Consider the following 13,564-nt stretch of genomic DNA (forward strand, 5'->3'; position numbering starts at 1 on the left):
ATCTATCCCACAGGTCTCAGGGAAAGCTTTATTTCCTCCCTCCCTCCGCGAAGTTGGGTAGTCCTTAAATTATGACACTTCATGAAGCTAAAATCAGTAACCCCAGTTTCTTTCAAAATTTAACCTGATCTGGTTTGGGAAAATAACTTGTTTATCTCCTTTTTCTTTCCTGGGTGCTTTAACCAGGAACTTCTATGGACTTTTACAGGCCTAGGGATAGTCTAGCTCCTCTGATTAACACAGCCTTGTGGCTGGCTTCCCATACAGCCTCTCTCCCCACCCTGCTGCCCGTCCTCCCCCCAAAAATAACTTTAGAAGCCAATTAAAGTTATATACTTTGAGGAGAGTTTGCTCAGTTACTTTTTACGATCTGCTGCCTATTATTATGTTGGTGTGAGGGAGTAGATGATCCTTTTTGGAAAAGGAGGAAAATGTAAACAAAAGATTATATGGCCCTTTGACAATTTGCAGTTTTCTGAAGCAGGAAATTGGAACAGTAGAGCCTTGATAATCTCGGGGATGATTGTTTAGCTTGAGTGTTTGTCCATCTCTTGTTTTTTGGCTCCTTTGCCTTCTGTTTCCAGGGCTTGAGAATATTTCATTGTTAGAACCACCACCTGGTGACATACAGAGGAGCAGAAAACTCACTCCATCTAGTCTGCTTTTTAACCATCCACAACTGTCCTGTTCTGATTGGGGAGAATAAAGGGAGGTTTTGTCATCCACACAGAAGTGTTCTACCACCCCCCCAGTGGTTCTCAGCCAGAGGTAATTTTGCCGCCCCAAAAGGGACATTTGGCAATGTCTCGATATATTTTTGATTGTCTCGACTTGGGGGTGATATTGTTATCTTGTGGGTAGAGACCAAGGTTGTTTCCTAACATCCTGCAATGCCTCGGGGACTATATATTAGTCTATTTAAGAGGGAGAAGGTGAGGGACAAAGTGAAATAATACGTTCCTTAGACAAGTGCTCCTGATTTTATGCAAATCTCCTAAAACTTAGGGGCAAATGAGATTTGGATAAATCACGTTGTTTCAGTGTATTAACGGTCTCTGTTCTTAGGTGCTGGTGATACTTTACAGTTTTTGTTTTGCTAGAGGATATTCATTGTTGAGGAACCCTACCTAGACTAACTTTGAAAACACAAATAGGCACTAACTAGGGAGCTATCTAAACAGATTTGCAAAGCAATTTTTTAAAAAGTCAAATAAGGATCAACAATATTACTTTTTATCATACTTAAAAGAGACATTGCACATGCTCATTTATCTACAGCTGGTGTTCCAATCTCAGCGCTATTGATATTTTAATATTCTTATTGATAATTGTTTCTTGAGGAGGACTCTCTGATGCATTGTAGGACGTTAAATATATATTCAGGTTGCCCAGGAAGTTTTTTCCAGTCTCTAGAGGTATTCCACTGGCTTTGAAAATACTGCCTAAAATGAAATAAACACTCTTTTTAAAAAGATCAACAAATAAGCAAGAGGTTAATCCCTTAGGAATTTAGACTATGACCAGTTCCCTTCTTGTCACATTCTTAACTGGACTTAGGGACAGAGTTCTGAAGAGCAGACCATGATGTTTGGCTTTCCCTTTTCCCTGTGTCAACCAGTCCCGGTCATTAACTGGCCCAGTCCCAACTACCCTAAAATAACCTTTCCACTTCAAGTAGCCCTCAAAATGTAAGATGGTGGCCCAAGAATAGGAACTGACATTATCGGCATTATTAATAGCACAGTGGAAAATCTTGTGTGTTCCACCAAACAGGCTGGTCTTGTCATGTTTCTTTTGTGTGTTGGAATGCTGATAGGCAAGCGCCAAACAGATTTGAGGTTTGAGGCCGTAGTTTGAATCTTTAGTTCATAGCTGACTGACTGTGGATCTTTTTATAAGATGGAACAATGCGTGGTCTGGCAAGCATTCTAAGTGCCAAAAGATTTCGAGGATAGGGACAATCTAGTGAGCTACTCTCATCCCGAACAGCTTTAGCATTTCACCTAAGCCACTGGGGCAGTTCACGAATTGTTTGAAATCCTCAAAAGGAGCCAGGAAGTTCTATCCACTAGAATTTCTGCGATGAGGAAATGGTATATATCTGCTGGGTCCAGTTCATTTGACCATTAGCTGTGTGTGACTATTGAAACATGGCCGGTGTGCCTGAGGAAATGAATTTTTGATTTTTACTTAATTTTAATTTAAATAGCCACGTATTCTCGTGGCTACTACAATAAACAGCGCCGATCTAGGAAACACTAGCTCATTCCACATCTTAATTATAGATGTCCTGATTCCTTTTTTCTCCATTATAAATATAACAAAACTAAAGAATGGTTGAAAAATGGGAGGAAATTCTGTTTAATACTCATAATTTCATAAGCCTAACATAATTGTTCTAAATTTGATAAATTTTCAAGGTTTTCTTTTTTCTATGTACTTTTAGATGAGTTCGGTGTAATTTATTTTGTTTAATTTTATCTATTATAACCAGCTTTTTTCCACTTAACATTATGAGAGAAGTAGACTTTCATACTACCGAATAATATTCACAACCTGTCAGACTTAATGTTTGCCTGTTACTTAGCTTGCAGTACCATAGCTTATTTATTTCCTGTATTTTTGTGAAATTGGGTTTGTCTCATTTGTTGGTTTGCTGGCTTATTTGCTTGCTTGTTTGGTTTTATGGTGTCATAAAATCATGTTATAGTAAACACACGAGAGCACCTTACTGTTTCTCCTTTTTTTTTTTTTTTTTAAAGATTTTATTTATTCGACAGAGATAGAGACAGCCAGCGAGAGAGGGAACACAAGCAGGGGGAGTGGGAGAGGAAGAAGCAGGCTCCTAGAGGAGGAGCCTGATGTGGGGCTCGATCCCATAACGCCAGGATCCCGCCCTGAGCCGAAGGCAGACGCTTAACCGCTGTGCCACCCAGGCGCCCCGCTGTTTCTCCTTTTTAGAATCCATCTACATGCCAAATGATTGAGTCTTACCTAGGTAATGGTTTACGTGGCGGATCATTTCAGCACCCTGGATTCATTTTGGAAAAAGCACTTTTTCACCATTCAGATGAAAAATAGACTTGAAAATTGCCAAAAGGAAGGAAAGCCAGGACTTTTTCTCTCTGTAGCACCATTTATTCAATAAATTAGGAGACAAATTATGATTCTTTCCCCTATAACAGTAAACACTGCTGATAAAATATAACTGCTTTCAGGGCTGATGACATAGACATTTGGTTTACAAACGGGAAATAAGTTCCCAGGTAAAAATCCTGCAAAAAAATCCTGCAAGTAGAAAACCGTACTGATAATCTCTAGAATCTATAAAGATAAGAAAATTAACAGAGATAAAACAAAAACACCCCTTTTATCTTGTCCCTTGTAAATACATAATATATAGTTATATATTGTTATATCTCTAAACTATTCTTTTTATAATTTAAAGCAATCTAAATATAGTCCAAGTAAACTTTTACACATCTTATTCTTAATAATTATTCTGAAGCTACTGGCTTAAGACATTTTATAGTTTGCATAGTGGTAAACTGTCACATGATTTTAAAATTCCTTTTGAAATAAATTTTGTGTGCTAATGGTTCTGATCCTCAGAAAGCAAAGAGATCCTGCTGATAACACAGATAAGTTGAAGACACAGCATTAGAATATAAAAAAATCAGATGTTCTCATTATTCCTAATTTGAGACTTAGCTTCTGTTATACCTCTCTGTGTCTTTGTTTGAATTGAGGGACTGTACATGGGCTAAGTAACTTCATATTCATTATACATTAGGCTACACGGGCGAAGCAGCTTTAGAATCCCCAAAGTAGGGGCGCCTGGGTGGTTCAGTCTTTGGCACAAGTCATGATCCCAGAGTCCTGGGATAGAGCCCTGCATCAGGCTCCCTACTCAGCGGGGAGCCTGCTTCTCCCTCTGCCTGCCATTCACCCTGCTTGTTCTCTCTCTCTGTCAAATAAATAAATAAATAAATAAATAAATAAATAAATAAATAAATAAATAAAATTTTTTTAAAAAATATATAAAATGCAAAGTACAATGAAAATCTAATATAAATGTTTGGAAAAATACTCTTTGCTCATCCTGTATATGAAAAGGAGATTTTAAAATTGGTCTAATGGAAAGAAATGCAAAACTTCTCTCCCTCCCCACCCTCCTTTCTCTGGCACAATGAATTTAATAATTGATGGTATGGATCTGTTTTTCTTTCACATAGAAGAGTAAAAATGTTTGGCCTGATAAAATGACTGCATTTAGGGCTTTTATTAGTGATACCGTCTAGAGACATATATCTTCTCTTTGGAAATAGAACATAAGTCTCCAGATGGCAAATCACTGGGACTTTGTTCACAATATGAATGAAGCACATTGCCAGAAATTCATTTCCAAAAAATCAATACTGTTTGTACTGGAAATATTTGTAAAAATGCTTGGAATACCATCAACTCTGTATGCACTTTGTGGGTTATCTGGGGAAAATATTTGAAACCTGACAGGTGTTCCTGTGCCATCTGGTTAACCTCTTGCTTTCCTCCTTCAATTCACAAAAGAATGTGAACTAATTCCAACATTAATATACGCAACCTCTCATTATGAGCTTAACTGTGCTTAAAAAAATGAATGGAAGAGATTTCAGGGTCACGTATAAAGGCTTAGCGGTTACTCATGCCATGACCCGTAGTTCACGTGGACAAGGAAGAGAGCTCTGTAGTTAGCTTATGCATGCTTTGGGCTAAGTAAATCCCAGGTTGTAAGAATTCCTATTGTGCAGTTAATAAAATTCATAGTTTCATTTTTCTGAATTGCAGGTGGTTTTCATGAGCCTATGCAAAAGCTTTTGGGACTGTGGCCTGGTAGCCCTGGACGACATTACAATAGAATTGGGAAGCTGCTCGTCTCCAGGTAAGATGGTCAGGGTTTCGAGCTCTCTTTGTCTCCTGGGCCTATGCCAGAATATCCTGTTTCTCTAAGAATACACCAAATACATTTAATCTGGGCTAGCCTATTAGCTTTGTTTTTCTTGCCAGAAATGCCCCTCTCCAGATCTGTGTAGTAAGTTTTGGAATTTGGAAATGATGATTTGTATGCGATGTGTGACATTGTACATGTGACTTGTATCCTCATCTGTAAGAGAGGTAGTAATAGTAATACCTACCTGAATAGTGGGAACAATACCTGTAAATTCCCTAGCATAGGACCTGGCACAAAACAATGTGTTAAAACAAACACCTTCTATTATAGTTACTATTGTTATTTTTAATGTTGTCTTACAGGAATGCAGATTTTCAAGTAATAGTGATGAAATCATTATTATACAGATATTATACTAAACATGTAATTTCTCTTTTTTTTCTTTTTCCTATTTTTTAGAGAGACGGGGAGGGGCAGAGGGGGAGGGAGAGAGAGAATCTTAAGCAGGCTCCACGCCCAGTGTGGCGGCCATAAACATAATTTTTAAATGCTAATAAAATAAATTATTTTCTAAGTGAATTACATGACAGTGGAACAGTGGACTAAGCACTGATGATAGTGACAAAATACAGATGGTGACTGTGTGTTGGACACTATGTCTAATGAGAAAATGGTGCATACCTCAACCCAGATCATTGGTCCCTGTATCTACTAATTACCACTGCGTCCTAAACCAGAGGGTAGCTATTTCTTTAACGGGCAAACTGTGGAATCAATGTGGCAATAGAGGATAATCTCCTTGTTTATTTAAGGAAAAGATAGTTTGTTTTTAGTCCCTTGATTTGTGAGGCCCTGCAAGGACAACACAAAGAAAAACAAGAATCTCTACGCTTGAGGCATAGAAAAGGGAATAAGGCTTCATTAGCTCATACCGTATGTAAAGTAAAATGAAGTAAAATAATTATTATGTGAGAGATGTGAAAAACAGGCTGCATATTAGAGACATTTGCTAAGAATCTGGATGTGGGAAGGTACAGCCAAGTTCAGGCAAAGAAGTTTCCAGTAAGTGGGAGGTGGCACTGTTCTAATGCTAAGAATCATCGTTGAAGTTACGGAAGATAGCATCCGAAGACATAAATATTTGTTTTTGGAAATGGAAAATAAGGCTCCAGGTGGCAAAACATGAAGCCCTAATATTTAATTAGCTAATATTTACTGAGAACTTCATGTTCTGAGTACTTTACCTACATCATCTCATTGAACACAATCCCGTGAGGTAGACAAGAGCATGGAAGCACACAATAAGCCAGTCACCTGCTCCACACACCTCGAACTGTGTCTCCAGAAGCACATTTAGTTCTCGAACCTTCTCCACCTCCCCCGAAGCAACTATAGAGTTGTTCTAAGGATTTCTTTCACTCACCCTGGATTTCTGAAGAAACCTCCTCCGTTAGGCAATTTTGTTATTTTCCATATTTCCACAAAGGCAATTTACCTCCAGCTTTCAGAGCTTTGTAAGCTCATTCAGACAAATAAATTCACCGGTCAGAGGAAGGTTCTTGCTCTACGTTGTCCCAACACTTCTGAATCTAGACGTCTGATTGTTCTCCGCCCATACGGCAGGAGCCACGGTCGAGTCCAGGCTCTCGCTGGAGCCAAGGGCTTGGCATCGGTGGGCGGCCGGTGGGGGGGCTGCCCCTCCGTGAGCGCAGGCGTGTGGCCAGGTGACACACACACATGCAGAACGGGCTTCCGGGGAGCCGCGGGATGCACGTGCATTGAAAGGGCCTCAGTAATGCCAACGCCTGCTGTTTCCCTGCAGAGAGGCTCCCACCTGCACCCGGGGAGTGTACTTTCGAGCAAGATGAATGTGCATTTACTCAGGAGAGGAGAAACCGGAGCAGCTGGCACAGGAGGAGGGGAGAGACGCCCACCTCCTACACGGGACCCAAGGGAGATCACACTACTGGGGTAGGTGAGTTACGCCACGTGGTGCCGTTTGCTGAGGAAGCCTGACAGAGCATTCTAGGGGTGCAAATGTATGTCCTGGGTCGAGAATGAACCACACATGCGATTCTACACGCCTGGGTTGGATCGTGAAATAACGGTGTTGAAGATCGTTCTGTTTATACACTGCTTACGTATCTTGCGCATGAGGATTTAAATGGGCTTACAAAGATATGCACACAGAAATAATTTAATTAGAGTGGGTTTAAAAATAAAAGACAGAGGGACAGACAGCGTGAAGGAAAAGAAAAGTCGTGATCTAAGCTGGAGGCAGGACTGAGGGCTCATATGGAAAATGTGCGGGCAGGCAAGGGAGGAAACGTTAACGGGCAAGTTTGACTCGACATCTTCTAGCAACTGAAACAAAGATGAAAAACACGATTGACTGTGTTCTTAAGATAAAGAGATAAAGCACGCCACCGAGGGGTATAGGAAATAAGAGGGTGCGTTTTCTGTAGAAAATAAAAGTATGATAAAATAGACTAAACGTTGATGTGCAGCAGCTGTAAACAACGTCCGTGGTAAAACACTCCAGGCAGAGTAGACCTTTCTCCCTGACGCTCTTCATTTCGCTGGGCGTATCCGTTGGATGGAAGCACACTGTTTGGTCCACCCCTGATAGTGAGCTCGAGGAGATGTTTCCTCAAGGGTCCTAACAGAGAAGCCATTCTGGTAGTAAATACAAAGATGGGGGGCACCTGCACGGCTCAGCTGGTTGAGCATCAGATTCTTGATTTTAGCTCAGGTCCTGATCTCAGGTCGTGGGGTGGAGCCCCACATCGGGCTTCCCACCCAGCAGGGAGTCTGCTTTTCTCTCTCTCTCTCTGCGCCCCTCCCCCCACTCACATGCTGTCTTTCTCTAAAATAAATACATAAATCTTTAAAAATACATACATACATACATACAAAGGTGAGTTAGCTACTGCTATTTCCTATGGCCCACCCCAAGATAAGCCTATGGAATAACTCCAGAGAGCAACCTGCAGTGTACCCTGTTTGTGACTTGGCTAAACTTGGTGGGGTGCAATCAGGAACAGCTTTATTCTTTCTTCGGATGCTCTCTTCAAATGTATCCTAAAGCATCGACCCTTCCCCATGCCTGGGCAGAACCCATAGCCTCCCAGTCCTTTTGAGGTATTCGAGTAGTTACCTATTTATGTGTGTTACAAATTCCAATCCAAATCTAAATCTTCGGTTTCTCATTCAATTGAATCACCTCTCTTTCCCTCAGCTTGGGCCCAACTCATAGTTGGGAATGATAAAAGGGAAGAAAGTTCTTCTGTTTTCTTTGTTTTACTTCCTCCTCCACCCCTCATTTCGTGATCTTTAATCAGGATAAGTGGAAGAGAGATTGAAAGAAAAGAACTTTTAAAATAGTGGTGCTATTTCAGTTTCTCTCTTGGCTGTTGACTATCTTCTGTTACAACAGATATCTAAATACTGGCTCTTTGGAGAACCACTGCGTCTTACAATTTCTGGCAATGTACTTTCTGGCTCATCTCCTGTGACCACTTCCTCTTCCCTTAGTGCTTGCTCTACAAGGTACAACCACATAGATTTTCTGCTTGGGTTCCACCTGGCAGTTTGGGCTAGGGTCCCTTCAAGAGCTCTTGGTTCCAGCCACCTTCCCAGTGAGTGTCTGTTTGGCCTCAGGTAGTAATGCACTCTTGCCTGACGAAGAAGAAGATGTACAGGTCCTACCACTGACCTTCCTTTCTGTCCTACTGCTTTAGCAAGCTGATTCTGGGACAGTGTTGCTTCAATAAGACATGATATTAAAGAGATTCAGCACTGGTCCAGTGGAACAGATTCCCACTTTCAGCATTGAGTAGAAGATTCTAAGGGGGGCTCTAAGAATATGTGGGGCTGACTCTGGAACACCAGGAGGTTAAAAAGAGAATCCAAAACCTGTATGTTAATACTGTTTTGTTTGGGAATAGGTTTTTGCCCTTTGTAACAGACAAACTCCATGTAGGGCTAGCTTTAGGAACAACTCGATGCAGAGGGTAACCAGTTTCTCTCCTTGTCCACCTCTGTGCTCTGGTTTTTCTTGGTTGGCTCCAATCTCAGGCTCTCCGCTCATGGTAGCAAGACCACTGTAGCAGCTGCAGGTCTTTCAACACTAAATCGAGTGGAAAGAGATAACTCAAACAAAAACACAAAAGGTGAGTCTCATTGGCTCTGATTGTCAGTGTCTTAAGGGCAAGGTACTGCCAACCTTGTTTTTGAATCTGCATAGGGCTTAATCTTGTACCTTGTATACTACAGATGCTCAAAAATGTCTTTGGAATGAATAAATGAATCTCTAAGCCTTCCCTGACACATATAAATAACCAGCCATTTATTTAGCAAAACCCCTAGAAGACAGGATAGTGGGGAGGTACCTTTTTATTACAAGAGGAGTAGAGAAAGGTCAAGAACAAATCGGCTTGAGTTAGAGTCCACTATAGTCACGATGTTGTATTTATGTGGATTTTTCTTGGGTGGGAGGAGGGTTGATAGTTTTTCTTCCATTTCTCAGAGACACCAAGAAGGCTAGTGGTAGCAGATCTGAGAAGAGATACTCTCAAAGAGAGCTATGCTGTGGTGGCTTGCCACGGGGGAATTTTCAGGGAAACGGGAATGTGGAATGTGGAATGTCTTGGACATGGAAGAGAGGGCAAAGCAAAAATAGTAAGCAATGGAGGGAAGAGGTCTTTGAAAAGGGCAAGGAGGGTCACCAGGCTCCAGGAGGTACAACAGACCAATGAACTTTGGAGTCATACCCCACTCACTAGGTATGAAACCGTGAGAAAATTATGTAAAGTCTCTTAGTTTCATTTGTGTCCTCTTGAAAATGAGGATAATTATAGCTCCATACCTATCTATCTGCTTTATAGGCTGGTTGAGTTTAAAAATTGAGAGGTTTGGGACTAGATTGCTGCTAGCGTTCAAATCTCAGTTCCACCTTTGAACTTGTCTAAATCTCATTTCCTTATCTGTGTGTGGGATGATTAGTATGTATCATTTATGTATGAGACAATATCTAAAACATACTTAGGATGTGACCTGGTACATAATAAATGCTTGATTAATGCTCTGTTATTCACTTGTTCCTTCACTCAGCAAATATTCATTGAATGTCTACTATGTGCCAAGTCCAGTTTAGGTACTTGGGAAACACAGATGAACAAAACAGACAAAGCAATCATTTGCACTTGTGGGCCTTCTATTTTTTTTTTTTTTGTAGTAAAAAGACTTTATTAAGAGGGCTTTAAAGTCAAAAAATAAAACTTTTTTTTTTTAAAGATTTTATTTATTTATTTGACAGAGATAGAGACAGCCAGTGAGAGAGGGAACACAAGCAGGGAGAGTGGGAGAGGAAGAAGCAGGCTCATAGTGGAGGAGCCTGATGTGGGGCTCGATCCCATAACGCCGGGATCACGCCCTGAGCCGAAGGCAGACGCTTAACTGCTGTGCCACCCAGGTGCCCCCCAAAAAAATAAAACTCTTGATACAATTTTCTGAACCCTAAGTCAGTTCAGCAAATATATAATCAGTAATTTAGCTGTGTAAGATTAAAGGTCTGTTACTTTCTTTAAAATATATTTTAGTTCTTAAAATGTATTCATAAAGTACATATTTCCCTATAAATTCCCTACATATATACAAGAGGCAAAAAGTAAAAGCTTAAAAACACAATTTTTAAAAAATTTAAAAACTGACAACAGAAACCATAGCAGAAGGAGATTAATAATTAAAAACAAAAAGTTAGAAATTTCTGGTTGGGCACCCACCCTTCCCCCCACCCCACCCCCTCCAGGCTGTCCCCCTGCTGACATACAAAAGGGTAACCAGTTAGCCCCAAGAAGGAGTAGAAATGTCCCCATTCTATTCTAGGTGGGTGGGGACAGACAACAAAGACTACACTTAACTATAAATTATATAGTATGTTAAAAGGTAATAAATTACTACAGAAAAAAATAGAATAGGCAGGGGAGCTTGGAAATTGGGAGGAGGATATGAGTGAAGTGCACTTATCTAAGTAGGAGAGTCACAACAGAGCTCCTTGAGAAGGTAACCCGGAAAGAGTTGGGGTAGCTATCCTAGTGTGTATCTGGGAATAAGTGTTTCAAGTAGAGGGAGCAGCCAGTGGGAAGCCCTTTAAGTGGAAGCAGGCCCAGTGTGTCCCACAAATAGCAATGAGATCAGAGACATAATCATAGGCCAGGCTCTGGCCTTCTCATTAGTTAGAAAGACTTCAGATTTTACTTTACCTGAAATGGGAGAATGCTAGAGAATGTTGAGCTTAGTAAGAAAGTGACCTGGCCTGGTTTTGAGAGGATCACTGTGGCTGCTCTGTTGAGAAAAAACTAGAAATGGAAATGGGGCAAGAGTAAAATCAGAGAGCCCAGTGAGGATAAAGGGAGGCATCCAGGTGACCAATGATGATGATGAATTTACAGTGTGGGTGGATATACCGATGGCAGTGGATTGGTCCAGGTAGTAAGAAGGGGTGAAATTCTGGATATATTTTGAAAGTGGAGCCAACAGGATCTCTTGATAGATTAAATATGGGTATGAGAGAAAGAGAGGAATCAAAGATGATTTCAATAATTTTGACCTGAGCAACTGGAATGAGTTGTCAACAACTAAATAGAACAGATTGAGGGGAGAGGTTTTCTGGGAAGATCAGGAGCTCAGTTTTAAATGTGTCAGATTTCAGATTCTTAATGGAGATTCAAGGGGAGGTGTCGAGTGGGCAGTCGGGGGTTCAAGGAAAGATGGCTGAGCTGGAAGTTGTTGGCATATGGATGACATTTAAAACCATGTGACTGGGTGAGATCTCCAAGGGAGCCCTTGTAGACCCAAAAGTGGACCAAGGGTTAAGCCTTGGAGCACTCCAAAGTTAAGAGGTCAGAAGAGGAAGAACCAGCAAAGGAGACTGAGAAGAGTAGCCAGTAGCTCTGATGACATCGTATGGACATCGCTCCCACAGTGTTTGTGGGAAGTAGGGACTCAACAAAGATGTCCCTGCCCCTCCCTTCAGCGTCTCCGTGACCTCTCCTCCCTTGGCTCTCTTTTCACTGGTGGCACTGCTCTTGCTGCCACTCAGTCACTCTCATGCCAGTCTAGTGGTTCTTACCTAATCCTTCTATGTGGATATCACTTTTATCTTCCCAACTGGATTATAAATAACCTGAGGGGCAGGTATTTGGACTCAAGTATGACCTTGCTAATCTTGCCTTAATAAAATACCACAAATACTGCTAGGCAGCTTAAACAGCAAACATTTATTTTCTCACGGTTCAGGAGGCTAGAAGTCCAAGCTCAAGGTGTTGAGACGGTTGGTTTCATTCTGAGGCTTCTCTGTTGGGCTTGCAGATGCCTTCCTTCCGGCTGTGTCCTCACATGTGTTGTCTGTGTCCTGAGCACTCATCATTGGATTAGGACCCACCCCAACAACCCTATTTCAACTTCATTACCTCTTTAAAAGCCCTATCTGCAGACACAGTCACATCTGAGGTACTAGAGTTAGGGCTTCAGTGTGTGAATTTTAGGAGGGCACGATTCAACACGTAACAGAATCCCTCCCCAGAGTTAGCGAAGTGCGCTGACGCTGAAGGAGCAGGGGGAGCTCTTCTGACACAAATGGCCTTTGTTCTGCCCCTCACATCTTTTTACTAAGATAACCTGAGTTTGTTTAATGTGTATACCACATTCTACCCCTCCCCCTCTATGCACAATCTGTGAGAACCTAGCAGAAGCACATTCAGTAGACATTCACTGACTCATAAGTTGGCTCCTTTATTTGCCTTTTTCCTGGTTTATAAGGGCATGCATTAGTTAACTTCGTGTGGCTTTGTTTAAAGAAAATGATATGGTAGTGTTTGCTTTGTCTCTGAAAACTTTGAAGGATGTTTCAGCTGGCTGGATGTTCTGCAAAGATTATAATGCAAAAACATCTCGGTGTGCCCAGTTTTCACTCCCAGCAAATGCTGTGTACGTTAAATGAAATTCTCTGGTGCACCAGCAGGAGAATTCTGATTTTTTTCAGCACATTGCTTCTAGGGTCTGCCTTCTTCTTCAGCCTTTATTTCACCTGTTTCAATGCAAATTTTTAGAAGGTTCTCAAAGCATCTTTCAATTTTCTAATGAAAGAAAAATCTTTTACAGGTTAGATCTTTTTATTCCTGTCTACAGTAATGCAGATGAGGCAGCGAATTTTGCTGTGGGTACCTACATATATAGAATTGGATTGAAGGTGTTTTGGTTTGTTCTTAAAATTACTTTAACAATTGCTTTGCTGGGGAAATAATGTTAGCTAGTGATCATTTAGGAACATTTACCATGTGCAGGCACTATGCTGGCAACTTTACACTTGTCTTAGTCAGTTCGAGCTGCTGTAACAAAAGTACCACAGACCGGATGGCTTAAACAACAAACATTTCTTTCTCTCACTTCTGGAGGCTGGAAAGTCCAAGATCAAGGCGCCAACAGATTCAGTGTCTATGAGAGCCTGCTTCCTAATTCATAGACGGCCATCTTGTCGCTGTGTCCCCACGTGACCGAAGGGGCAAGGGCTCTGTCTGGGTTCTCTTTTAAAAGGGTACTAATCCCACTGAAGAGAGTTCACCCCTCATGACC

At 41.2% G+C, this 13,564-nt stretch overlaps 1 protein-coding gene across 5 annotated transcripts in view; it reads left to right on the forward strand.

Annotated features, from left to right (window-relative positions):
- MAMDC2 (MAM domain containing 2) overlaps nucleotides 1-13,564 on the forward strand; it is a 222,308-nt gene that overhangs the window by 188,578 nt on the left and 20,166 nt on the right. For 4 of the 5 annotated variants that reach the window (XM_045772467.2, XM_045772465.2, XM_087858749.1 and 1 more), the window contains 2 exons: nucleotides 4,828-4,921; nucleotides 6,753-6,905. In XM_045772467.2, coding sequence (XP_045628423.2) covers nucleotides 4,828-4,921; nucleotides 6,753-6,905 — 247 coding nt within the window. The remainder of the gene's footprint in view (nucleotides 1-4,827; nucleotides 4,922-6,752; nucleotides 6,906-13,564) is intronic. The other variant, XM_087858752.1, reaches the window with a different exon arrangement.

Source organism: Ursus americanus, chromosome 34 (assembly GCF_024610735.1).
Source record: "Ursus americanus isolate L20-20 chromosome 34, mUrsAme1.1.p, whole genome shotgun sequence".
In the NCBI taxonomy this organism is placed as follows: domain Eukaryota; kingdom Metazoa; phylum Chordata; class Mammalia; order Carnivora; family Ursidae; genus Ursus; species Ursus americanus.